At 51.8% G+C, this 27,781-nt stretch overlaps 1 protein-coding gene and 1 long non-coding RNA gene across 2 annotated transcripts; one reads left to right on the forward strand and one right to left on the reverse strand.

Annotated features, from left to right (window-relative positions):
• Window position 1: 1 nt before the first annotated feature.
• Window positions 2-8,943, forward strand: LOC127470719 (uncharacterized). Its single transcript, XR_007904380.1, has 3 exons — window positions 2-775; window positions 4,280-4,425; window positions 8,563-8,943. It is a non-coding gene; the product is annotated as an uncharacterized LOC127470719 (long non-coding RNA).
• Window positions 8,944-21,504: 12,561 nt separating this feature from the next.
• ACTRT2 (actin related protein T2) lies at window positions 21,505-22,163 on the reverse strand. Its single transcript, XM_051786139.1, is given in 4 exon segments — window positions 21,505-21,629; window positions 21,632-21,888; window positions 21,890-21,971; window positions 22,112-22,163. Coding segments are annotated over 4 exon segments (516 nt in total).
• Window positions 22,164-27,781: the final 5,618 nt, after the last annotated feature.

Below are 27,781 nucleotides of genomic sequence, written 5' to 3' on the forward strand. Positions count from 1 at the left end.
ATCATTATATTATTATTACTACTACTATTATTACTACTACTAAATAGCAATGCTGAAGAGAGTTTAACAGATGTCATCTTGCAGTCGTAGTTTAGACATGCTTTTGTTTTTAGTCTGAAAAATATTTTTTTACGTAAAGTTTTCAACCAGCGTCTGTCTTTATTTTCTTCCCTTTTTTTTTCCTTTTTTTTTTAACCCTCTTCTCCTTTCTCGCCCCCTTTGGCTCGGGGGGGGATTTCGCCTAACTTTAAGAAAAACAACTTTTAAAATAACAGAATTTGCGCTGTTGTGTTTTGTCGGCATTTCTCGTGTTTCTACCAGAATGTTTCGGCGCTCGGCGGCTTCTCCCCTTCTCCCCCGCTCGGGTTGTCGGTGTTTGCGGGTGTTTCGACCCGGGCCGCGGCCCCCACGTCGGGAGGGCCCCGGGCCCCGCACCCCGTCGGGAGGGGACGGGGAGGGAGGGCGGCCGCTCCCCTCCGCCTTGCAGGTGGAAGGAAAGCAGCGCGCCGGGGCAGCGCTCCCCAGGGACGGGGGAAGCCGGGAGACACCCGAGGAAAGGGGGGAGAGGAAGGACAGACACCCCCGGAGCGTCGGGGAGCCCCGCAGGACCTGCCCACCCCCCCGGAGCGGAGGTAGCGAGAGCCCGGGCAGAGCCGCTTTGAAGAGAGGAGCGAAGTGTAAATAGCCGGTGATTGATGTGCTGGCTTTGACTGCGGAGAAAGCACTATTTTAATTCAAGTGGCCAGGTCAGATGGTCACGGAAGAAGGTTGAAAGGTAGGATTTAATGAGATTAATATGGAGAGAGGGAGAAACGCGCGCCTTCCTAAACATTCCATAAAATATTGGGGCGAGGGGAGCGCGGCGTCCCCGCTGGAGGTGCGGACCCGTCCCGGGGAGCCCCGGGAGCCCTGGCACCGAAGGGCACCGCAAAAACAAAGCAAAACTTGTGCGGGTGCGTCAGGTCCCTGCTGGAAGCCATTCCGCCAGCTGCACTCCTGCCCTGCAGGTGGAACCGGGGAGGGGGGAATATTCCTGCTAATTACCGGTTTTCCCCTCCTCAATAAACTCTTTAATTGCAAATGGGAGCGGGGGCCTTTCAGATGCTACCGAGGAGCCGCGTTCGAGGGCAGGGTGGGGGAGCAGGAGGCCAAATAAAATCAATCCGTTTGAAGGGAACTTGGAGCCACGTGTCGCCTAAAATGCCGAAGCGGTGCCTGTGAATTCCTGCCTCGAGGACGCCGTTCCACGGCGCGGCGGGCACCCCGAGGTTGGAAAAACAAGCTCTTCCCAGCCTCACCGGTGAAACAGGAACTCGAATGTTTCCAACTCATTGCAATATTTCTTCCAGCGCTCCCGGACGCTCACTGTCCCCGCGTCCCCCACCGAGCTGCTCCCGGGACGGACGGATTTCAGTCTGAAAACGTCGTCCCGGGTTATTTGTCCCTGTTATTACAGCGGTCTTCTGGCAGAAGACCGAGTAAAGCCGGGAGACCCACGGCTGGCGAGGGGAGAATGTCCCGATCGCCGCGTCCCCTTCCCCGAGCCGGGGGACGAAGGGCACGGAGGGGCCGCAGCACCGGGCCGGGACCGCGGCCGTGCCCCCCCCCGCAGCCCCGGCCCGGCACAACCCCTGCTTTTGTTTTCTTGCCAAACCCTCCTGCATCCCCAGCATTCCGATTCCCCCGGGAATCGGCTCCTGCGGTAAATAGCCAAGCTCCAGCGGACCCGCTCGCAGACATTTAGGGAGACGCAAAACGCTTTCGGGGGCGCACGAGGGGTGTGGGGGGGTTCGACCGTGGTTTTGGTGATGCTTCTGCCAACGAAGCCACCGAGAAGCGGCCCCGCCGGGTCTGTCCGAGCCGCTGCGGCCGTTCCTGCCGGGTTGGAGCGGGGCTCCCGCGGCCACCGGCGGGCACCGAGCGGGGCCGGGCTGAGCGGCGCTCCGCCGGGCCGGGAAAGGGGGAAAACGGAGGGGGGAAAAAAGCCCTAAAATAAAAATGCGTGGGAAAAAATGGGGGGAAAAAATAGAGAACGAATTCTGAAGGGCCGGTGCCGGGGTGTGCCGGCGGTGGGCTGCGGGGCGTGGGGGAGAGGACACGCTGCCACCCCCACACGAGTGGGGTCCCTTCCCGCACCAGGCACAAGCGGGTGATTGTGGTTCAGCCCCCGGGAACGGGCCCCGTTTCCCCTGCTCGCTTTAAGCCAAAACAGCTCGAGAGGCTGCAGGGCCGGTGGCGAGGGCAGGGGCCGGGGCGCTCCGGGGACGGCGTGTCCTCGGGACACGCTCCTGTGCCCACTGAGGGTCGTTCCTCGCTGCATCCCAGCCCCGAGACCCCCGGGGAAGGAGAGGGGCTCCTGGGGTTCAGCAAACCCCCGGAGCGAGGTGTGCGGCCCTGGCAGGGAGAGCCTCACAGCCCCCCGGAATCCCCGAAGCTCCCCCATCCCACCGGGTGAGCATCCCGGGGCGGCCACCGGCTTTTCCAGCCTGCACCTGTTTGAGTGCGTGTCGCTTCCACGGGGAACAGCAAACTAATTCGCGGGGAGGGAGGGAGAAGCGCCAGGAAGCTTCTGGGCTCTCCCGGGTCAGGCCGGGTGGCTGCCAAGGAGCCGGGGCCCTGCCCGGCCTGGAGACACGCGTGCTCCGCCACTTCCCGAGGAACTCTGCCCACGGCGGGCCTGGGGCACCCCGGGGGTGGCGGAAGGGAAAAACGATTCCCGCTGAGGTGGCCGAATTTCCACCGAGCCTTAATAACTGTCTCTTCCAGGGAAAGCAGCAGACATGCCCCTCTGCACCACACGCGTGGCAGGGGACAGGGACCCGCAGTGCCCCAAGGGTGGCACGGCCCAGGGTGAGGATGGGGGGGCTGGGGGCACAAGCGAACGAGCGGTACCAAAACGCGCCTGTCCAGAGTTTATCCCCTCCGCCCTCGCCCCTCTTTGTGCCTCCATCCCGCTCCTCTCCCCGCTAATGGACATTTCATCCCGCGGCCCCCGCAGCTCTGGGGAGGGGTCGTTGGAGCGGCGGGAATTTACGGGTGGGTTCCCTGGCATCAGCACTACAAGCCATGTGTTCCCAGGTACTTTACAAGGCCGGCTTGGAACACACTCTCCAGGTGAAGCGCTGCGTGGCAGCGGCCCGGCTCGGCTCCCTTCGGGGCCCTCCCGGGAGCGCCGGGCTCGGGTGGGCACCCACGGGCAGCGGGGGCACGGGAGAGGCGAAAGGCGCTTTGCGAGCTGTTTTGCACAAGTGTTTCTTAAGCAGTAAAGAAGATTAGAATGGTTGCGCTAGTCCGGCTTGTCCGGGAGCTGCCGCACACCCCGAGTAACCCCTTCCCAAGGATTTTCGCATAAATCACTCTTTGTTCCCGCGCACGGCTGCGGCGGGATTAAATCAAGAATTAATATTTTCAACTACGCAAGAGCCCGGTGGCACAGGACGGGGCTGCGCTCCGCGGGGTCAGCGAGCCCCGCGCAGATCAGGCGGTAAGAATTGTCACACACTTCCCGAGGGATTTTCCCTCCTAATCTGCCCTTAATAAGCGGGGGAAGTGCAGCCACGGGGGGACGAGGGGCTGCCTCGCAGCCACGCCGTGGAGCAGCGTGCCGCCCGTCCCCCGCCGCCGGGGAATTCCAACACCTTCGGGACGCGGTCCCTGCGTGGAGCCGGCGCAAGGGGGCGGTTCAGGACAGGCGGGAGCCCCGGGGGTCCGGGGGGAGCCCCCGCCGAGCATCCCCCGCCCCGGGGACACGCGGTTTGCGTCCCCAGCAGCGGCTCCGCTGGAGGCCGGGGCGAGGCGAAAGACACAAAAATAACAAAATTAAAACTCTCCGAGGGTGGCTGCGGCCCCCCCGCGCTGAGGGTCCCCCCGTTCCCGGGCTCACAGCCGCTCCACACGCAGGTGGAGGGTGACCGAGGCTCAGTGCCAGAGTCACATCCTCCACCCGCCAGACCCCGGCAGGTCCTTTCCTCAACTGACCCATTTACACACTCATTGGTTCAAATCAGTATTTTACCCGAAAACCTTTGAGAAGCGCCGGAACAAGCACCACCGAGAAAGACAGAAATGGCTGCATTTTGTTGGGGGGGGGGAGAAGAAATTAAATCACTCTTTCTGGTCCTCTTAGCGATGAAATACAGAGGGGAAAGGTTAATATCGCTGCAGAACCTGTGCCTGCACGTCACTGTCCTGTACCTCACTGCTCTGATATTCCCCTGCACTGAAACCCGCCTGTGCATCAAAATGAGGTTATGAGACTATTTTTTTTTCTTATTTCTAGAAGAAATCGCTGGCTCCTCTGGCCATGAAAAAACACCGTGTAAATTGCCATTTCAGATTTTTCAAAAAACATGTTCAGCTCTAAGAATTCTTCCGAATTCGTTACACTCCGCCGCGCGAGGCTGCGCCTTGATGGCCCCGGCGAAGGTAAAAATGCACGTCGTAAAATAAGTCTTAAAAAAAAAAAGACAAGCACCATTTACATTTGAATATCTAACTTGAACAGGATTATAGTTACAATCGTCAGAGATCGAGCAATGTTGTCTCCAAAACGGCAGCCCATGAACAGACAGTTTCGGGGATGTAAACACAGCAGATTTAATCGTGACGGTCTCTGGGAATGAAGGGAAATTAAGGAGTTATAGCAATTTTTTTAGACGTTTGATCAAAATATTTTTGCCCGGAGATCGCTTGCCAAATGAAAGCAAAATGGAAACGATGGGCGCTGTAATTCGGCAGTTTTGTCATGGAAAGAGCTCAAAGTCCCCGGTCTCTCAGGGCAGGGGGTTCTCCTTCACCCGGGGCTTTGGGGAAGGTTCTCTCCCTGAGGGAGGGGACCCTGGGAAACAAATATCGGGGAAGTAATTTTCGATCAAGCGTTTTTCAGCCGAAATACCGTATACTGAAGGCACTAAAACGATCTATGTTCGCCTTTTCCCTCGGAATTAACAGAACTCCCCTAATTTAAGGCTTCCATCGAGCTGCAGCACCTAGCGGGGTTGGGGGACATTAATCCTCTCGCGGCACCGGCACAGGGGCTCCCTTGGCCGGGGGACCCCCCGCTCCCCCGGGGCCAGGCCCGCTGTACATTACTGGCTGTAATTAAGTGTTCTGGGAGCAGAGTGGAGGGGGTGTGAGCGAACCGCAGCCCCCCCAGTGCCATTTGCTGTCCTGCCAGAGACCGGATCGGAGCCCTCCCCGCGAACACCGCCCGCTCTGGGGGTGTCTCCCCTCCCCGGGGGATCCCCCGGGAGATGCCCCCTCGCTCCCCTCTGCCCGGGATCGGTGCCCGAAGCACAGAGCGGTGCTGCCCTAACCCGACGGGGGGGACACTCGAGGCGGTCCCGTTTCCCCTCCGCCTTCCCCGGGCACGGCCGGCCTGGGGTGCGGAGCCCCCGCCGCGGAGGGTGCGGGGCCGGGGGTGCGGAGCCCCCGCCGCTTACGGGCCGGCTTTGTTTGCGCTTCCCCGGCTAAGGACGGCCGGGGCGGAGCTGCCCGGATAATTATTAGCTATTAATTGAGTTCAAGACCTTTTATGGCGATGGGAAATGAGGAGCCCGACCACTAATCCCGAGGAGGGGCTGCGCGCAGCCAAGAGCCGCGAACGCGCCGTCCAGGGCTGGCCTGACACAACGTCCCGGGGGCGGGGGGGAGAGGAACGAAAAAATTCATTAGGTGAAAATTACAGCAACTTTAAACGGAGGGATTTATTTAGGAGACACTTTTGGGAGCTGCCGCCGAGAGAGGGGGGAGAGGGGCGAGAGCCCCCGGCGCTGCCCGACGGGGCGGATCCAGGGCTGCCCCGGGCAAGGTGAGGAGCGACGGCCTGGCCTCCCCCCCGGGCCCCCAGGGAGCAGCGGGGCTGCTCTTACCGATTCCGTTTCCTTATCTTTACACGCTTCCACCTTCCAATTAAACTTCCCCAAATTGCCAAAAGCCTGATTTGCATGCAAGGGACCCCGCTCAAAGATGCTAACTTATTGTCTCCTCCCAGAACTTAACATTTCTCTCTTCAGTTCCCACTTGAAAGAAGTTTTAGAACAGTATTCAAAGACTGTCCAAACGAACAAAACCTTCCCCTTCGCTCGGGAGAGAAATCCGGTGTATTCAATACGAGGGCATATTCTCAAAAGTTTGCAGATTTGGGTTTAAAGGCGGTATTGTTCGTGCCTTTTTCCTGAAACTCCTTTAGTTTTTCCCCCCTCAGCGCGCGGCTCACATGCCTACAAAGGATTATTAAAATAAAACATCATAGAGCATTTTTTCCTTTTTTTTTTTTTTTCTACTGTTTAGAATTACTTTTCTGGAAGAGCTTTCCAAGCATCCCCCCCCCCCCCCCCGCAAGTCATAATTAAGAACACTTTTTTCTAACAAGCAGGAAAAGTAAGGAATCAAACCGTTCCCCGAATACGCCTTTTTTCTTTAAACACTAACAGAGTTCTAAAGCCGGAAATATTTATCTGTTCCAAATACACCTGAAAAAAAACTCTCGGTGCTGGATAAACACTGCTCTTCTGCAGCAGAAGGAATTAAAACGGCGAGATTTTGATACCAGGAAGATCTCTAAACGCGAACCTCAATTCTTACTGTGTTTGCAAAACCTGTTTACAAGGCGACATGATCTCTGCCTTCGAACACCCCCTCACACACACACGCCCCCGCTGTTGTCTTTTTAGGATTAAAAGAAGATGATCCAACGGGCTAAAGGATGTAAAAGTCCTTTTGGGAACGCGATAAACTGCAAAAAGCCAGTGGCAACTCATTTCTGATTAACTCCTTTTTACAAAGGGGCGGAATGGAAGCGAACAGGGACCCGACGGGACACGAACATATTTTATTCATTTAATACAAAGCAGCTTTAAAAAAAAAAAAAAAAATCTTTAAAAAGGCAGTTCAGAGCATAACTCACGGGCCGGGGGGGAAGGCAAAAACCTGATGGGGTGTGAGGTGATGTCGCCGTCATCCCTCGCTCCCGGGAGAGCGGGCAGCGCTCCGGGCAGCGGGAGGGACGCGCTCCCCGGGCTGCGGGGCTGGGGGGGACACACAGCCCTGGACCCCCGGCCAGCCCCGGGGGGGGCAGCCCCTCTGCTGGGGACCCCCCCAGCAGGACCCCGGCTCTCCCCGCTCCCCGTAAAGGCGGAATCAATGAAATCATGTAAGTGCCCGGAGCACAAAGAGCTCCTGTCCTCGGCTCTGCAGATCTTAACCAGAGATGGGAAAGTATTTACAGCACCCTCCGAGTGACTGGGCCATCGCTACCAAAAAAATAATATTTTTAACCACAGGGAACCGAGAGTTCACGTAGATTTACAAATTAATGAGGACTTACTGGAGAAAGTAACTGCAAGAACATGTGTTAAAACGCAACAGAAAGAATTCCATCGATTTCCATGAGAGGTGGACTGCATCCAGGAAGAATGAGTCAACTTCATTCCTTGGGCAAAACTCACGAACTGAAGAGAATTACTGCAGGCATGCATTTGGATCACCCCGCGTCCCCCCATTTCGTGTATTGCTGTCCCACTAACTGCCTCTTAAATGCTGTGATGGGTTAGAACGGGGCGGGGATTCCTCCAAAGAATGCTTTTAATCACTGGAAACTGATGTTTGAACAAATATATTTCCCCCACGATATCACATCGGTCACAAGTAACTGTTCAGCCAAAAAGGCTCTCGCAAGACAACACAAAGCAGTGCAGGACAGAACAGCTCAGGGCACCAGGAGAACAGAGGCTTTCACACACCACAGGGACTCACTCCTGAGTTCTGGCTGTTTGTCCTGCTGCTAAATCTCGTTTCTCCTCTCCCCACAATTTGAGTGTTAAACTGTGCAAGGTTTTGGTTTCGTTTCCGTGGAGGAGGTGAAAACCCTTGAAGCCACTGAAAAGTTTCCTCCCCAGCTCCATTCCCCTGCTGCAGGGAGATGCTCTTCCCCTCAGGGGAACGAGCAGCACCTTTAACTGAGAGAGAAACCCTTCTCCAGTCACACATGCACATTGCCTGTGTTTATTTTACAGGTGGAGGAACAAACTACCCATTAATTTAAGAGATTTGGGTTGAAACCTCAGAACACTGTGATGGGAGCAATGAGGAGACAAACCCTGACACACTCTCAGAGTTCTGCTCTTTGCCTTCAGAAGCCCCAAGTTTCACACAGACCCTCCCATAACTTCTATTAACACACAGAGGGCATGTCAAACATTTAGAAACAAGGTCATCAGGCTTCTCAGCCTTACTGGTGGCTTTTTAGCCCACAGATTTCCCACATGAGAGCTCTTGGCAGTCCCACAGGAGAGCCACAGGTTTGCTGTTGAAAATAAGTGAGGTGCAGCTCGTGATAAGATAATCAATGAACAGTTAAAAACCAAGCTCCAAAGACATGGTTAGAAAATTAAATGCAAATATATACAAACTAGTCAATGGTTTCTATGAACATAAATGTCTACCTCATGACTGCTATTTTCCAGCCAGCTTTCCAACCAGTGCAGTCTTTGCACTTCTCTATCTACAATTGTACCATTTATAAGCCAGGAGCCCACCTCGCCCATGTGCTTGTTCCTACAGTGACTCATGTTCCATTGGGTTTTATTCCTGTGAAGACTTGTGCTGAACCAGAGGAAAGAGCAGAACCTTTGGGGAAGGAATGGCATGGTTTGGAAAGCATCAGACACACTCACTGCTCCCTGTCAGAAAATGAAAGCTCTGGTTTACATCTCATGTGAGAAAATGGCCTTAAAAATAAAATATTGCTTTGATAACTGGGTCAAAAGTCTTGCTGAACAATACTGGGATGGGTTGCCCAGAGAAGCTGTGGCTGCCCCATCCCTGGAAGTGTCCAAGGCCAAGTTGGACAAGGCTTGGAGCAACCTGGGCTAGTGGAAGGTGCCCCTGCCCATGGCAGGACAAGTTTTAAGGTCCTTCCCAACCCAAACCATTCTGGGTTAGATTCCATGCTAACAGAAGGAAATAAAATTTTTTTTAAAAAAAGGATGAAGTGTTTTACACAAAAGCAGCACAGCAAGCTGCAGACTTGAGTCCATTTGACAGGAAAGGACATCTCATTTTTTCAGGCCTTCCCCTCAGCATTGTGTCCCATTCATTCACTGTGCTCAAGGTGCCCACCCATTGCTGGAAGAGCAGCTTCCAGACTCACTGGAGAAAGAATAGAGGAGCCAAGTGTACTACAGGAACAAGCAGGTTACTCACATCCTCAGAGCCACAACAAAGCTGGGCAGGGTGATTGGGAAGAGCTCCTGCTCTGAGAACAAACCACTTTTGAATGTGCCAAACCGCAGTGAAGAGCAGAGGGCTCGGGCACCTCACACCAACCCAAGCCAGCAGATGCTCTGGCTCTGAGCCCTGGGCTCACAGAGGGTGTTCTCAGACAGAGAGCTCGTGCACACACACACTGCCACCAGCTCCAAAACCCCTGGGTGACTCTCAACACCCCCCCCAGAGCACAGCAGCACCGGTTCCTGACACACACCTCCCCATGGTTTCACCCCAGATTCTCTCAGTGCCCTCAAACAGAGACATCAGGAGTTGCTCCACTGCCACTCAGCTGCAGTTTTGCTCCTTCAGTATAAATGAGACGGGGAAATAGTTTCATTTCTCTGAAGTATAAAGTTAAATAGAGTGAACTGAGAAGTTTCTTGAAAAATAATGGAGTGAGATCATCCATACAATGATTTAAATATGTTAAGGAAAGCCCTGTCTGATCATCCAGGAGCTGCTCTGGCAGCCACACTCTCACCACCAGAGACCTTCCCTGCTGGGACTGAAGCCCTTCCCAGCAGAAATCAAGAGCTGTGTTGTCAGGGTTGTCATTCACCAGGACACTGCTGGCTCCCCCCACCCTTAAACATACCCCAACCCACACTAAACTGTTCATTTGCTTATCACTCAGGTTGCTGGAAAGTCATAGCTCTGACAGTTACACCAGACATTTTCTCACTGTTCATACATGCTGATATCACACAAGGAAGTTCTTGATTCTTCTGTATAAATAATAAATTTATCATACCCACAGTACATATATCTGGAAAATACTCAGACACCCTTAGTCATATAAACTGTCCCAAGCTCACAGAAGTAAGAGATGATCTATTAAAGAATAACCAAAACCCAGGACACATCATCCAAGAACAGAACCACAACTCACAAAGTTATTCAATGGGTAAACCCAATATTTTTGTCACTCAAGTGGCTGCATTTTACCAAGAAAAAAAAATCTCAATAAAAGAATTTTATTCTGGTAGGATGAGAAAAATGCTAAACATGTTTTTATGGGAGAAACAGAGATAGAGCACTGGCTTGAAAACTGAAAATCTCTCATGCCCTGATCTATAAATAAAACTCGTTGGGTTTTTCTTTTGTACTAAATTTAAAGGAAAGCCTTTTCCATGGAGAGTTTTCTTTAAAGCAGACTGTGCCCCAAAAGGACTTTAACGATGGTGTTTCCAGCAAGCAGCATGAATGAATTAAACAATAAATGCAGGCAGGAGCAGCTGTGTGTTCCTTTAGCAGAAGCAGATGGATGTGCAGTTCAAACACAGGGTTCTCACAAGAGGACGGTTCCAGACAGTTCTCACCCACACCACAACCACAGGTTTCCTTCCCCCTCTGCTCCAGGGCCTGGCCTCAGGTGCCATTTGCCCTCCAGCATCACAAAGAGCTCCAAGGTTGGCACCAGCGACCATCGAGCAGAAATCCCACATTTTGTTACACAAAAAACATCAAATTATTGATCTCTTTCACCTGTTTATCCCCAGGCTACAGGGGAAGGGGTGAAGAGAGAGACTCAGCCCTCCTTGGCACACTCAGGTCAGCTCCATCCTCAGCTCAGAGCAGCCAGAGCCTCACTGCCTGTCTTCACACAGCTCCTGCCCTTCACAGATAAACCTCAACATCTTCTGGAATTACTCACTCTGGAAGCCCCTCAGGGTCTCTCCCCTCCTCACAAAAATCTCACAGCCACCTCCCTGGGGCCACAAGTTTCAAACCAACCAACTCTGAGGGACACCAACACTGTCTCCTGCAATTCATCTGCCTTGATGTGAAATGCTGGAGTGCTCTGGCACTACAGGAGAGCCCCACGTCCTGTCCAAGAACACCAACCTTTGCTCACCAGCCTGGCAACAGCCACCAATTATTGTCACCTGGCACTTCACATCAACACTGCCACCTTCATTGCCTGCCCAAACTCTGACCCAGAGCTGCTGAAAATGCACCATTTCACACCCAAAACAACAGCATTTCAGCCAGAGCAGAGGACAATAATTCAGCTTTCCCAAATCATCTTCTGTATTAGTTCCACTTGCTACCACTCTCAAGCCTTCCCATCCTTTACCTTTCATAGCAAAGAAATAACGTTTTTCCTACCTGCTGTTTTCTTCTTTCTCTGCAGAGAAGAGGTTTCTGCTGGCACAGGGGAGTTGGGCACTCACACCAACATCAGGACCCAGCAGACCTGTAAGAAACATTGAAGTTGAAGCAAACAGCTCATCCCCTTACAGCTTCCCCAGTCCCACCCCAGGCTGTGCTAGCGAGGCAGATCCTCCAAATCTGGGGAGTTTTAACAGAGTAAGAAACCCCACAAACATTGCAAAGGTTCCTGCTGGAACCAGCTGGGCCTTTGCTGGGGGCAGGTTTTGCAGCCCCGGGTTAGTGGGGCAGGACAGGCTCAGAACAGGATTTTGGGGCTGTAACTCAGATTCTCTGCCCCGTCCCTGTGAACCACCCCCAGTTTATCACACCAAAGGAGCTGGAGAACACACAAACCTCAAAGAGGACGTGGAGCCTCCAGTTTGCAGGTCAGTGCAGCGAGGAGCCCACAGGCAGCAGAGAGAACAAAACCTTCCCTCAGAGAGAACAGAACCTTCTGGAAGCCCCCAGAGCCGCCTTTGTAGAGCTAATTGATGAAGGTAATTGGAGTCAGGTGTGTGGGCCAGGTGGCTTCTATTCAGTTCATCAGGGCAGGTGCTGGTGCTGAAGGGCTGGGATGATCCCACTGAGCCAGGGACAGCCCCACACACAGTGGCTGCCACACCTGGGGTGGCCCCTTTGCACGGGGAGGGAATTCCTCTGGCAGTGACTGAGAAGCTCCAGAGAAAATTGCCTGGGCACCACCTGGTCTGGTGGAAACTGTCCCAGCCCATGGCAGGGGATTGGAATGAGATGATCTTTAAGGTCCCTTCCAACCCAAATTGTTCCAAGATTCTTTGGTTCTCCAGCCACTGACTGACTGGAGAGATCCCTGTTGTGTGTTCTGAGAAATGGAGATTCATTACATCACAAAGAGAGAAAACCCACATATGTTTAAACAGCTCACCAAGGCTAAAGAGAGACAACTAATGAATCTTAGGTGGGCTGCCAATAATTCCCAGAGATATAAAGCACATCTTGGCTCACTGAAATAACAGCTCCTCCTTCCCCCCATATGCTTATGGTGACCTGGGAAAGGCAACTCTGGCAGCACTGGGGAATGTGGGACAGATGAGTTAACTGTGATGTATCCCAAAGGCTCTGCACTTCATACTCATTAATACTCATTGTATTTCCAATCCTTAAAATCTCCTATTTGAGGTAACTGTATGTTTTGTAAGCCTAAAGACAGAACTTCCTTCTCCACACTCTGCAAACCCTCGAACCGTCCCGTCATTCAACCTGCTGATATTTTCTGTTTCCCGAGGAGAGCAGGAACACTGAAAAGAAAAAAGAAAAGAAAAAATTAAAAAAAGAGTCTTTCCCAGCAAATTCTGATGTATAGGATGTGACATAATGGTGCAAAAACTTCTGGCAAAACCCAGGGATTTTAAATTGCTCTGCTGGATTTTGCTGTGGTGGGAGGTTTAATGTGCTGCACTTTGCCTCCGACTCACGCGGCAGAGCAGACACTCACCTCGAGTGTGGGACAGGCAGGGAGAAAACAATTTTCCAGGCAGAAATATATTGAGTTCAGAACACTGTTTATAGGCTACAGTAAACAGAAGTGTTTGATGTAATGGGGCTCTCTGGCTACCAGGGAACCTTGGCGGGGCCCCGCGCCGGAGGGAGGTGGCGGTGATGAGGTGGCAGGTACACGCTGCAGGGAGGTGAGAGGGGACACAACTTGATTTCACTTCTTACAGAACAATTTGCTGGGCTCTCTGTATTCCCCTGGGCCCTGTCAGGGCAGGAACAGCTCTCTGAGGCACAGGCAGGGCTGTCCCCCCCGGGGGGCTCCGGGAGGTGACGGGGTTCGGGTCCCACCTCTGCACAGAGGGGGTTTCTGCAGCCCTGGCTCCTTCAGCAGGGCCTGACTGGCCACAGGGAGCTGTGGGCTGGGAAGGGGTAGCTTGAGCGTGATCCCCTCTTAAATCCCCCCCATAAATAAAGCAGTGAATTTAGAGGGGCTGTTCCCCTGCAGGATGCTCCTCAGGAGAGGGCAGAAGGTTCCCAGTGAGAAATAACTTTGTTATATGACCATGGTGTCCTTAATGTGACCTCATTTGCTTTATTCCCTGTGCCTTGGTGCAGGGCATGATGCTCCTGCCATGATTTGCATTTGAAGCATCTTCCCTGAGCACCTTCATCCCCTCACAGTTCCCAGCAGAACCTCTGCAGGACCTTCAAACCCCATGGAACATCTTCCAGGAGGAATTTCTTCACAGAAAGGACTGTCAGGCACTGGAAGGGGCTGCCCAGGGAGGTCTGGAGTGCCCAGCCCTGGAGGTGTCCAAGGAAGGGCTGGATGTGGCACTCAGTGCTCTGGGCTGGGAGACAAGGTGGGGATGGGGCACAGTGGGGATCCATGGGCTGGGAGGGCTTTTCCAGCTTTAATGTCCTGTGGTCATCACCAGGCTTGGGGCTGTTTATCCTTCACACCCCAGTGCCAACACTGCTTCCTTGGACATCCTTCCTCCTTCTCTTCCCTCTCTCTTTTCCTAATGAAATCTTTCCGTGTTATTAATGGCTGGGGTGGATCCACAAAGTGTGTCCCTTCCAGGATTTTCTTGTTTTCTGTAGTCTTCAAATTTTCCAGTTCATTTCCTATTTTCCTGTTCTAAAACCCACTGCCAAAAAAAAAAAAAATCCCTGAAGCACATTCTGGTACTGGAACAGAAAATCCCAACTTTTGAGAATGGACATTTGATCCAGACTCTTGTTAATTGGCAGCAATTTACCCCTCAAATATGAGCCATGTCCATCAGTGGCTGTCTGTTCCTCAAAGTGAGCTTTTATCTAATGCAGATGCATTTCAGTCCCTGAAATGGCATCTAATTTATGATTTCATTTTCCCTAAATGGAAAGGAATAAAAGCTCAGCAGCTCATGGGTAGGTGAAGTCTGTCTCTCTCCCCTTACCTTAATCAGAGTGTAAAGATTTTTCCTTTGGTTGTAGAGGTTAGATGGGGTGAATCCAGGTCTCAGTGACTCGTCCTGGAAAGCCTGTGACAGGTCTGGAAATGCAACTTCCAAGAGGGCAAGCTGGAGGTTCTCCAGGCATTCTGGATGTGCAGGGATCCATCCCTCCCCCAGCAAAGGGACAATGATCTCAGCAGTGAAACCCCACAGTTCTGAAGCAGATCCCTGCACACAGAGGGCTCCCAGCAGCAGAGCTGGAGCAGCATCTGCACTGTTGTCTCGGATACCTTCAAACTCCACCACTTCTTCCTCTGGGGGACTGTGCTTCCAGGAAATACATATTGTTTTGGCTGAGAGACAGCCCTTCAGAGGATGTCAGCAGACCTCCAGCACCGTTCCACTGCTCTGCTGGTCTGAAAACACCATTTTCTGGAGGAATTCAGGACTGACCCACAGAAACAACTTTGGCAGCACATTCCCCTTTGCACTGGTCAGGGCAGCAAAGGGTCTGAAGGGCTCAATCTTTCCAAATCTTCTCAGCTCCTCTGCATTACAAGGGCTGAGGGGCTCCTGTGCTGGTCCAGGGCTCTGACATCCCAAGGGTTGCACTTGTACTGACCTGTCCTGGGAGCCTCGAGGAGGGAAACGTTTCCTGACCCATCAAACTCCCCTCTCTGCTCTCAGGGAGAGATTCATTGCAGAAACAAGCAGTAAATCCTCAAGGGCTGCAGGAGCAGAGCACTGAGGGACAGGCAGATGGAGAAGGATGTCCTGAGCCTTGGGATGGAGGGGATGTGATGTTATCAACGCCACTGGAGGTCCTTCATTCTCCCAGTTCCCTTTCAAGGAAGCCCAGTCTGTGGCTCAAGTTTGACACCCATTGGAAATGAGAAGGAACAGTTCCTACTCCTTTTTTCCACCAAAAATCTCAACCATGACTGACAGCTGTCACATCACAGCACGTTTTAGTACTTCCATACTGTCACTTGTGGTCACAGTTTTCCTAACATAAGATTTTTCCTCCTTTCCCTCCTTTTCCTTGTATATAAATATCAGACTGTGGACACAGAACAAATCACCTTGCTGGGAATGGTCCTTAAAGACATGGATAATATACATGTTCCCTGTGTCCCACATGCTTTTCCATTTAAAACATTTGGCTTGAGAATGTGGGAGGTAAAGAAATTACATGTGGAGGCCTTTTTAAAACATATCTTCCATCCCCTGATTTATGTTCCTTGGGGCTCTTTTTATGTAAAACATTGAATCAGTTGTACTTTAGATAAAAGAAACATCTGAGGTATTGGTTGGTTTGGAGTTTCTCCTTCTTTTCTCCCATATATCTCCATAAAATTTAAGTGCCAGAACCCTTCCTCTTGTTCCTGAGTTCTCTTTTTTTTGGTAATGTTTATAACCCCACTGTGATGTTCTCCTGCTCTGCTGGGCTCTCGGGGCCCACACGGCCCCTGATTACACAGGAGCAGCCCGGGGCAGCTGCTGACACAGGGGTTTGGTGGTTTAGTTCCAGTTCCAGGGGATCCTGAGTGGTGCAGGTCTCCTCTGCCCTGTCCCTCTGCCACCCCCCCTTGGGACACACACACACCCACCCTGGGGCAGTGTGGCCTGGCAGCTCTGGCACTGAAAAATCTGAATTAAATCATGGAATCACAGAATGTCCTGAGCTGGAAGGGACCCCCAAGGATCATCCAGTCCAACTCCTGGCCCTGCACAGACACCCCAGCAATCCCACCCTGCCCCTCGGAGCATTGTCCAAACCCTCCTGGAGCTCTGGCAGCCTTGGGGCTGTGCCCACTGCCCTGGGGAGCCTGGGCAGTGCCCAACCACCCTCTGGGGGAAGAACCTTTTCCTGAAATCCAACCTGAGCCTGCCCTGACACAGCTCCAGCCCTTCCCTGGGTCCTGTCCCTGCTCACAGGGAGCAGAGATGGAGCTGCCCCTGGGGAGGAAGCTGCAGACAATACCCCCGGCTCTGCTGCACACTCCAGCCAGGAGCTGAGCCAGGCATTTACTTCCACCTGTCTCTGACTCTCTTTGGTAAAACAGTGGCAAGATTATTTAATTTCTTCTGCCCTGTGTGCGAGGCCCATCAGGAGGTTCTGCAGGGTTGGAGACCCCTTGGCACGTTCCCAACGTGCTCCCTCCTCCCTGGGGAGCTGCTCATCCCCACCAATCCTGGGCTAACTTGGTCCAGGGGCCCAGGAATCCTGCTGACAGACCTCTCCTGCCCGTGCCCAGCGTGGCACTGGGGGGCCAGACATGCCACCAGCACAGGGACAGCCCCTCCACCCTCCTCCCTGGGTGCTCTGAGTAGCCTCAGCCCCTGCCAGCTATTACTGCAGCCACAGATACACTGCCCTCAGAGAAATCAGAATCAATTTAGGCACCTAACCCTGGGATGTCTGGGGGTGAATTGGTTTGGAATTAATCGAGTCAAACAAGGCAGTGAAAGCCCCTGGAACACGGGCTGGGAGCGGCTGCGGCCCCGGGGAGGGAGCGACAATGCACATTCTGCACTGTGAATTTTTTATTAAGGGCTGGGTTTTTTTTATTTTTTATTTTTTATTATTGAATATGAATATTTTACACGTCCAAGCTCAGAACAATGCTTTTTTTGGCTGGCTCTGCACTTTTCATGGTTGTGTACCCTTGCATTGCATAACTGAGAGAGATCCATTTACACACAGGGGGAAAGGGGACTAATGAATCTCAGCAAAGCTAACTTTACTGTGTGTGAAAAAACAGCACTCTGAAGTTTTCCAAATAAAAAAATATACATACATAAAATACTTGCATGGAATGGCTTAATAAAATCAGTGTGTGTGTGTGTGTGGGTGCACGTGTGGGTCTGTGTGTAATGACTCCCTCACCCAGAGCTGCAGCTCGCTCCATGTGAGGACATCTCCACCTGGAAAAGCTCTGGAAAGTTCTTCCCTCTTCCATATCAAACCCCTCATAGCTACTCACCTGATGTGTCCAAAGCTGAGAAATGGAGGTGGAGCTTCCAGGTGCTCTGTAAATCCTCGGGTGGAGCTGCTCCCACTCAGTGCAGGGCTGGTATTTACCTGTTCCTGGTGACACCTTTATCCTTTCAGGTCATTCCTGAATGTCCCAGAGGTTGTTTCTGGACACCCCTGCACAGCCCCTGTGGCCCCATCCCTGGGAACATCCAAGGGCAGGTTGGACAGGACTCTGAGCATTGCAGGGGGATTGGACTAGGTGCCTTTAAACGTCCCTTCCCACCCACACCATTCCATGATTCTTTGATCCTCAGGCATCCCAGGCTGAGCCAGGTCCCCACTGGTGTTTGGGACAGGCACAGCTCCATCTCTGGGCATCTTTGGCAGGTGCCAGTCTGCCCTGAGCAGCTGCTGGTGTGTCAGTGCCAGGCTGCCTGGCATCACCTGGTTCTGCCCAGGGATGGGGGAGAAACTCCTGATTTACCTGGATAATTCCCACCTGACCCTGCTGGCTGGACCTGGCTTTTCTGAGCTGCCTGTGCTGTGCCCTGGGCATCACTCAGGGCAAACAAAGGATGCTCCTTTGCCACCTTTACCCTGTGTCCCTTTGGAGGAGGCACACCTGGCACCTCTATCCAGCTGTTTTCAGGACAAGCTGCCCATCCCCACCCTCCTGGAGCCCTGCAAGGTGGGCTGAGGGCACCTGTCAGCACCCACACAGGATGAGGGCAGGGGGCAGGAGACTGGAAGAACAATTGTGTATATTTGAACCCAGGGGGTTTATTGTGTGTGTGATAATGGGGAGGAGAGGGAGAAAGCAAGAGCTCTCCTACAGCTCTGGAGAGCTCACAGTCAAAAGTGGGCAGGGTGACAAGAACCACATTGTTTGGGGTAATCGGTGTGCATTGTCCCGGGCTGACACTCCCCAGTGCCAACAAAGCCTTTAAATTCACAGGGAATGGGCAAAGTGCAAAATGATGAATTGTTTGACATTTAAAAGAAAATAAAGAGCTGCTGCTGGATTGAAATTTAACTGGGACTTGGGGAGGGAGGGAAAAAATTCCCGGGTTCTGGCAGGGAGAGAGTTAATTTTCCTCCCGGTAGCTGGTGTGGGGCTGTTTCAGATTTGTGCTGGAAAGAGTGTTGATAACACAGGGATGTTTTCATTATTGCTGAGTGGGTTTTACACAGAGCCAAGGCCTTCTCTGCTCCTCACTGCACCCCAGCAGCAGTGGATTGGGGTGCACAAGGAGCTGGGAGGGGACCCAGCAGGGACAGGTGACCCCAACTGACCCAAGGGATATTCCAGACCATGTGGCACCACGGTCAGCATGGAAAGCTGGGGGAGAAGGAAGGGGGGGATGTTCTGGGTGATGGCATTTGGCTCCCACTCTCTAATCCCTGCAGCCAGTGCTCTGCTCACCTGAGCAGTGCTGCTTTCCTGAGCCTGGAAGGATCCCAGGTACTTACAGAGTCACAGAATGATAGCTGGGGTTGGAAAGGACCTCTGGAGAGCTCAGCCCAAGGCAGGTGACACAGGAACACGTCCAGGTGGGTTTGGAATGTCTCCAGAGAGGGAGACTCCATGCCCTCCCTGGGCAAATTCACAATTTAAACCCTCGGTGCATCCCGAGCACAGGGAGAGCACAGGTGGAAACACACCCGAGGAAGGACTCCTGCAGCTCATTTCCCGTGGTGTGGGGACTCAGGGAATAAGGTCCCAAATGAGTGGGACCTCAGAGCCTTCACAGCAAAAATGAACTATAACTGAGGGAATGACTTTCCAGTGCCCTGTGCAGCCATGGCAACACAAGGTGACCAGGAGGCTGAAACAAGGCTGGAGTCAAGGAACATGTGCCAGCTCCTGCTATCTCGTGGTGTGTCCTTGAGCAAAGTCGTGCCTGGGTGGGAACAGCCCAGCCTGGGGCTGCTGCAGGCCTGGAGTGAGGGGCTGGGAGGAGCTGAACCAGGTCCCTCCACGTAAGAGGAGTTTGGTGCCAATGAACCCATCCAGGACCACATCAGGCCATGTCTTGCTCTGTGAAGGTGAAATCTCACTAAAAGCACCCGGAGGGCTCTGCTGGCTGGGACTGTGTGAGCACAGGTTGTGTCTCACTGGGTCTGCAGAGCTCTTCTCCTCTTCCCCTTCTCTCCTCTCCCTCCTGACAGCACCCTTGGGTTGCACCATTCCCCTCACTCAGGTCCCCTCTGCTTTCCAGCACAGTTTTTCGCATTTTTGTTTTGCATCAGATTTTTTTGGTGCCCCCCCCTTTTTTTTTTTTGTTTTATTTGCATTAGATTATTGGAGCAGGAGTCCAAACACTTCAGCCACTGCAAATCCCTCCTTGCACAGAACTCAGTGAGCTGTGAAATATTTAAACTGTCCACAGTTGTACCTCGTTTGTTCACCCATTTCCAGAGGGCTGCTAAAAGGTGACATTCTGGAGGAGCAGAAAGACCCCAGGTTGCTGATTCTGATCTCTCAACAGCTCTAAAGTGCTCTGAATACTCACCTTGACTTGATGGAGGAATATGGATCTCAGCTTTGTGGAGCCTCTGGGGCAGGAAAGCCTCGTGCTTTCCTCCAGCTCTTTGCTTTGTGCTTTCACTCTGCTCAAGGGGAAAATGAGGCTTGGTGGGTCCCGTGGAGTCGTGTTCACATCGTCCTCCTCTCCCCTGCCCTGGTCCCTCCAGCCTGGTGAACCTTCCCCTCGCCCTGCCCAGGAGTGCTCGGGGCTCGGGGGGTTCTGTGCCTCCTCCAGAGCACTTGGGAACGTCTTGGAGGAAAGCAAAAGCCTTGTGATGCTGCCGCAGGCCGAGGGAGGAGGTGACAGGTGACTGCTCGGTCCCAAGGCAGCAGAGGGCATCCCTGAGTCTGGAGAGTCACCTCCGGGGCTGAGCCAGCTCAGCCAGCCCGGACCGAGGGGTTAACGAGCCGCGTTTCAGCTCCGCTCCTCTTCGCCTCTTAGTCCCGAACAGACCCAAGAAGCTCCCAGCTCTTCAGGGTCCTTTTCTCCCAGGTGTATCTTCAGGGTCCTTTTCTCCCCAGCAGTTTTTGAACAATGTGTAAATCCCAGTGCAAATCCCTCTCCCGAATTAGGGGGGGGGTTTCTCCTGCCTGACTGGGAGCAGTGCATGCACTTGCAGGTGGATAAAGATGAGCCCTGTCAATAGAGAGTTTTCAAGTTGTTTGTTTGAATGCAGATTTCATTGCTGAAGATTCACACCTTTGTTATGAATTTCATAGTTCACTTTGGCAATCCAATCCCATAGCCAGGGTGTTTACACTGGTGGGATTATTTATAAACACCGAGCTCGGCAAGGCAGATTTGTTTAGTAATTCCAGCAAAAGTTTGCAGGATCATCCCTTTCCCCAGGGCTCAGTGAGGAGGCAGAGGGATAACACTTTCTCCTAATGGATTCAGCTTTTCCCAAAGAGGATCCATGCCAGCTCAGGACCAATCCCTCAGATGCCTGACGTCAAAACATTGGCTCAGGAGTGCTCCAAAAATCCACCCAAACCAGACACCTTTCACCTTGTGCTCCCTAATTTACTAACTTTAATGAACATTATATTATCTAAACTTAGTCTCACATAGTCCCTCTGCTGGAATATTGGTGGAACCCCACAGATGGACAAACAGAGGTGATGTTTTATGGGATGTGACACAGCAAATCCCACCAATAGCGCAGAGATCTTCTGGGGGTCAGAGCTCTGCCTTAACAACCAGATCGACTTTTTTCCTGAATAAAAAACAACTGCAGAAGTCCAGCCCCCCCCGGGCTCCTCCAGGAGACCTCCAGGGCCATGGGGAAGGGTCAGCAGCCCCTGGTTCCCCCTCAGAGGTCTCTTTGCCCTCCTTGGCAGTTTACAGGGAGTGGCACAGAGCCAGTCCCCGCGGGCACAGGAGTGCAGGGGCTCCTTCTCAAGTGTTTAAAAGTCTGACAAACTGTTTGCAGTTCTAGCAGGGATCAACACATTTCTAGAATTAAAACCAACATCTTGGATGGCAAAAATGCTCCGAACAAGGACTCTTTCTTCGACCCAATGCACAAGGGACCTTTCTTTACTAAGCTATAAAATCACTTACTATAAATCAATTATTTTTGTACTGATTTATTAACTGCTCTCCAGCTGTTCAGATTGGCACTTAAAAAAAATTCTGGATGGTCCCACCAAAATGTTCAAAAGCATTTTCTCAGGAGTACTGTTGGTCCAACCTCATTATAGTCTCCCCTGGCAATCCACATATTCCTGAATGCTCTTAAACTGCCAAGCATGGAAGCACCAATCCACATGGAGCACACCCAGCCTGGACATGAGTTGTGTTGGGAACTCCTGCCTGGAGCTTCTTCAGCAGCCTCTCCTTGAAACCCTGGGAGAGAGTCAACCTGCCCAATTTCAGCAGGTTCCTGGGGATGTTGGATTTAGGTGGTGGATTTGCTCACAACGCTGGGTGGGTCCTCCCAACCCCTGGCCCTGGGATTTCTGCCTCTGTGGGCACTTCAGGAGCTGGGAATATCTGGCCTTCTGCCTTGACAGCCCTTCCATCAGGGAGAATGTACACACACAAGCTTTTCAGGCTTTTCCTGTGTATTTTGGCAGAGACCTAAGGCAGTAGAGCACAGCTTCTCCTGCACATCCCTGACAACTGGGCACGGGCACAGAGGGATGGTGGCACTGGCAGAGCAGGGACAGGGCACCCAGACACACCCAAACACCTCCTCACTCTCCTGTTCCTGATGGCACAAAGCACTGAGGGGGTCTGGCTCAGCAGGGCTGGCCTCTCACTCAGCTTCATTCTGAGTTCTTGTTCATCCAGGTGTCTCCAGACCTTCTCCATGTCATCCCAGGATGTCACTGCCCCAGTTCCCACTGGGAAAGCAAAAGACAAAACGCCCCTTTCGGTCTGACTTCCTTCCACAACAGAACAGTCGTCGTGACTCGCCCCAGACATGACCAGTTGGCATTTGGGGTGTCCCCCAACAGTAGAAATGACCCAACAGAGGGACCAGAGATAACATCCCCAGATCCAGGTGCAGATTCCTGGCACCTCAGAGCCATCCTGGCCAGGGCTGACCCTCTGCTGCTGGGGTAGAGCATCTCCAGAACCTTCCAGATCCTCCTGAGCTAAATGGGCACCACTCCACTGCTGCCCCAGTGCTCCTCATTCCCAGTGCTCCTCATTCCCAGTGCTCCTCATTCCCATCTCTCCTCATTCCCAGTGCTCCTCATTCCCCTCTCTCCCCACTCCCAGTCCCTGCAGCTGCACCGGGATCCGGAGCGTTTGACTCAGGGCTCGGACTTGGAAGTGAAATGGGGTGTTCTTACTTCCCAGATAAATTACAGCAGAGAATCAATGGATTTTTCCAGACCCTGAGGCACAGAGGAAGGTCGGTTACAGTAATTGCATTTGCATTGATTTATATTTGGATTCTGTTTGGGGTTTTGCTGGGTTTCTAAAGGAAACGTTTTTAATGAGGTCAAAAATAATGGGAGAGTCGGTTTAAAATACGAACCCCAGGTATCCCAGAAACCTTAAGAGGGAAGAATCTCCCATTGGAGAAGGTGTGCTGCTCCCCACAGGACTCCAAGACAGGAGTTACTGCATCCCTGCAGTGTGTGCACACCTGGAAACTCCGTGGAGGGGAAGAGAGATGAAAAACAATGAGATTTTCACATGTGCCTCTGGCTTAGCTGAAACTCTGCAAATATTTCCAAGGGTTGGTGAAAATTAGGACAATTTCACCTCCCTGTAAGTACTAACTGAGTTACCAGTTTGCTTTTCCAAATAATGTCTGCACTGGAATGAGACCTTTTCCAACTGATCCTTTATGGGAAACTCCCAAGAATTATGCTGAAATAGTTAGAACTATCTTTGGCACTGATTTTGGCATTCTGGAATATTTTTCCCTGTCCTTGTTACTTAATTTAAAGACTGATTTTTGGTAAAATCACGAAAGTGAAATAGTAATTTCATTTGGCTTCAAGAGAAGATTTCCCAAAGAAGGAAATTTCTGCAGCTTTGAATCCAATCAGATCTGACAATCCAAATCCGTTTACAGGGGAAATTTCCTTTAAAAAAATAAATAAATCACTCTATACCTTCAGCTGGAATCCGTGGCTGCCGGGGTTTAATTGCTTCTCCTTGTGGCCCTAAAGCCAGGGCAGCTTCAAAGCAAGGGTGGCTCCTATTAAACTTAATTACCCTTTCCTGCAGCTCCCATGGCAGAGGTGCCAACTGCTGCAGGGAGGTGGTTATGAACCAGGGGCACATTCCAGACAAAGACAGGGATTAAACAGCAATTTGAAATGCAGGCAAGTGCCCTCTGTGCCCAGGGATGTTCATACCCCAGACAAACACCAGCTCTGTGTCTGTTGTTTCCATCCTGCCTCCATTCCAGCAGGTTGGGGTTAATGTCAACCCTACTGCCACCTCAGCACCATCCCCATCCCCTCAATACCTGGGAACATCCCTCCCAGTGTGAGCTCCATGTCCCACCCACGCTGCTCTATTAATGCCAACAGGCACCCTCAGTGTTCCAGGGGTTGTTCCAAACATCCCATTCCAGCTCCTTTTGATCCTGGCTGCTGTGCACATGGATGGGGCACAGGGAGGGGCTCCCCTGTGAACATGAGGCTGAGCATTAAAACAAGGGAATATCGACTGGGATGATTAAACCCGGACACGGGAATGCGCATCTGTTCCCTCAGATTGGTTCTGTCACACCTCACCTTAAAAAGGGCATGTGTGAATTAATTTGGGGACTGTAGGGTTTGCAGTAAGGGAAATGGCTCTTGGTGTTTAGCTGGAGTGCAGTAAATTGAATTCACAGATGAGACAATGTGAGACACCAAAAACACCTCGTGCTCACCTCGTGCTGATGTGACAAGATCTCGTTCAGGAACGGAAAGATGGTTCATTTTCTGAGAGCTGTGGAGAGACACCAGAGGAACTGAGAGCAGCACATCCATCCCACGAGCCAGCAGGTCCTGCACAGCTTCCTCCCGAGGGGCAGCTCCAATCCCTGCTCTCTGTGACAGCCACAGGACCTGGGAACGGCCAGAGCTGTGTCAGGAGAGACTCAAAGCTGAGAGACATTGGAAATGTGGGAATAACGTAATTCCCACAGCACTGCAAACACAAAGGAGCTCTGTCCCCCATCAGCCTGTGGGGACAACGTGGGGATGTGCCCCAAGTGATCCTGGTACAAACCCAAACCCAGCTGATGCCTCCCAGTGAGACAGTGCCTGAAACAGTCGGGCTTTTCCTGACTGGAGAAACAAACCCTGCTCCAAAGGATCCAGCAGGGAAGTGAGACAGGGCAGGTGGGAGAGACAAACGGGCAGGTCAGGCTGGGAGGAGAGGGAGACAGTGGGAAGGAGCTCAGGGGCTGGGAGCAGTTCTGGGTGTAGGAAGCAATAATCACCATCACAGATGCTTAACTCTAACAGCTTGACAAGATCCCTTTCCTCACACTGGAGCTGTGTTTGATTGCTCCCATACACGTTTCCATCCCAAATCCCTGTTTTGCAATGTCTTCCTGACACTCCAAACATCCACAGAGCTCTTTGAAGTCGAAGTTTAATGTGTTTATTGACACCAGTTATGATATTTCAAAACACATGGGCTACAAATTGTTACCATGCACTCCTAGTGTTTACAGTAATCCCTGTATTAAAACAAACTCAGCCTTTCCTGATGATTTTATATCTTCTTGCTGACTCACTTGCCTGTGTTTATTTAAACTCCTGTTGAGTTTTTTGATTTTTTTTTTTTTTTACTATTCAACACTTTTGAAACATTTAAAAAAGAACCCCAACCCTATCTTCGTATTTCATATACTTTTGAAACATTTTGCCTTCATTTTTATGGGCTCCACACGGCCCAAATCTTCCTTTTGAGTTTTCCTTGCAGCCCAGGTTTTCCCTGCTGCAGCCCAGCAGGTGTGTGAGGATCCCTGTCAGGGCTCAGCCCAGGGATGGGCAGCTCCAGGAGCTCAGCCCTCCCTGGCCACACGTTTCCCTCTGATCTCCACGTGCTGGAGATGGGCTTAAGCTGCAGCAAGAGGAGATTTTTGGAGTCCTAAAAGATATGGAGGAAGGGAAATTAAATTTGCAAAGTAATTCTGAAATGTAAATAAGGTTCCAATCGTTGTTCTTTTAAAGGAAACTTAAATTACTGTGTTGCTAAATTGGAGCAGTTTTGGGGGCTCTTCTGTTCTTCAGACTCACAAAGTCAAACCAGCATCTCCAGGGGTGGCTGGATTTAACAGTATCATCTAAAATGTAATAAACCCTGCGAGTGATGAACAACTGGGAAGGTGCAGGACCCACTGGGACTCAAATTTAATCCCAATGTTTTAGAATTCAGCATCTGAGAACTACTCAGAGCTCACATGTTATTTTCCATGCTGGAGAAAAGCAGATAAGATCTATACCTAGGAAATGCTATAAACTATGCCTAAACAAAAGTCTTGGTTGAAAAATTATATGTTTAAGGTAATAGTCTGGATTATTTGAAAACGAAGAGAAGTCCAGGGAAATACTTACATTTTTTAATTTTCTGAATGCTCTGAATCAGGTTAAACAATTTCACTAACCTGGGCTCCAATCACCACCCACAAATTAACCTTCCCTGGAAGAACAGAGGCCTTGTGACTGCACTCTGAAATAACTCTCCAGCTCTGTGCTGCTGCAGTGCCCAACCCCTAAACCCCTGCAGCCTCCTCCCACATCACCTCCTGCATCCCCAGCCGGCAATTCCGGGCTGCACCGACCCCTCCCAGCACAGATACCAACATCTGGCGTGGAAACTGCAGCAGAACAGCACTTCTTGTCATCCTGCAAGGGCACCACCCCCTGCTCAGAGCACTCTGGGGTGAGTGGGTGGCACAAAGCCCCAAAATCTGCTCCCAGCTGGGAGAGCTGTGCCCGGTCACCCCCCGGCTCCAGGTCCGTGCAGGTGAGAGCCTCTGGCAGAGAAGTCAGAGCTGCTGGGAGTTTTGAGGCTGTACAGTGGTAAAAAGGGAAGGCAGGGCTCTCTCACCCTTGGCAGGCTGTTAACTCAGCACTAAATGCTCCCTGAGCTGCTCTGGAATCTCGTTGTCACTTTAAGGGCCAAGTGCCACAAGCTCCTGTCCAAGGGCTGCGGGCCTGGGGTTGGGGAGCAAACTGGTAAAAGCTGGGTCTGAGGGATGGAAGCAACAAGTGGAAAGCATTGCCATGGAGTGTGCAGGATCCCTGGAGCTGGGCCAGGGCCTCGGATCAAACCCAGTCCCTTGTCCCGGGAACATCCCATTCCAGCTGGTCTGGAACATCCTCCCGGTCCGGCCAAACCAACAGCCCGGGAGCCCCCGGCCAAGGGCAGCTCCAGCTGGCACCCACAGGGCACTTTGGGAGGTTATGAAAAGTTTACTAATGAAAAACATTTCAGGACATGGTGCCAATGGTTTTGCCTGGAGGAAGAGCTGCCACCACACGGGGATATGTAACTTCGGTGGAACGTCTGAAAGGGCTCCACACCCCCAGAGCCGCCTCCTTTTTGTACATCCCAACAATTCTGGGCATCAAGGAGGTTGTCTGCCTGCTCTAAATATGTTTACATTGTGCTTTCTAAATATTTAAAGCCATTGATGAAATTAAAGGCAACTTCCAGGATGTTGTTGCTCCTCAGCTATTTCGTTTGGGTTTGCAGGACCAGCTCTTCTTCTGTAAACAGGAATTTGATACAGCAAAGGGCTGGGAGAGCCCTGAGCAGCCAGGGATCCTCAGCAAACAATTTTGGTGGCCAAGAGAAATCTCCTTAAATGATTTCACCAAATTCCTGTTGGGAAAGACTGAGCTGTTTTCATTTCTGAGGAGGAAGCACTTGCAAATTTGGTTTTCCCCCAGCGCAGACAGTCAGTGATCAGCTCGATCTCAAACACCCCCTTGGATGCAGAAATCACCACCAAAACTTCACTGGCAGTTGATAAAGCAGCAAATCCCAAGAGAAGCTCCCTCTCTGGTGGGTCTGATGGGAGCAATTCCAGGCAGTGCTGCCAGGGCTCTGCACCCATCCTCACTGGGAGCCAAGGTTTGGGGGCACAGCAGTGTCTGTACCAGTGCTATCCATCACTGTGTTTACCATATTTCCCTTTTCTTTCCATAACTCCTGGCTTCACTCATGTCTGGGTGTTTTCTAACCAGCCTCAAGGCAATAAATCAAAGCTGTCAGCATTGGAAGAAAATTAATGTGAGAAGTTGTTCCAAAGGCCACCAGCCTTTCCCTCCTCGGTGTGTGCTCAGCTAATCCAGGATTCCTCAACAGCTTTCAATGTTTTCCTATTTTCACAAGGTTTTGAGACTCTGGGTGCACTTTTTTTTTTTTTTTGAAGGGTGGCTTTGACTTGCACCAGGTAAGGGGCCAAATCCCTGCAGTTTCTGTAGGTTTTAAGGAGAAGTGAGGGTGCTCAGCAC

Source organism: Manacus candei, unplaced genomic scaffold (assembly GCF_025592945.1).
Source record: "Manacus candei isolate 608988 ecotype Guabito, Panama unplaced genomic scaffold, ASM2559294v1 h1tg000022l, whole genome shotgun sequence".
Classification (NCBI taxonomy): Eukaryota; Metazoa; Chordata; class Aves; order Passeriformes; family Pipridae; genus Manacus; species Manacus candei.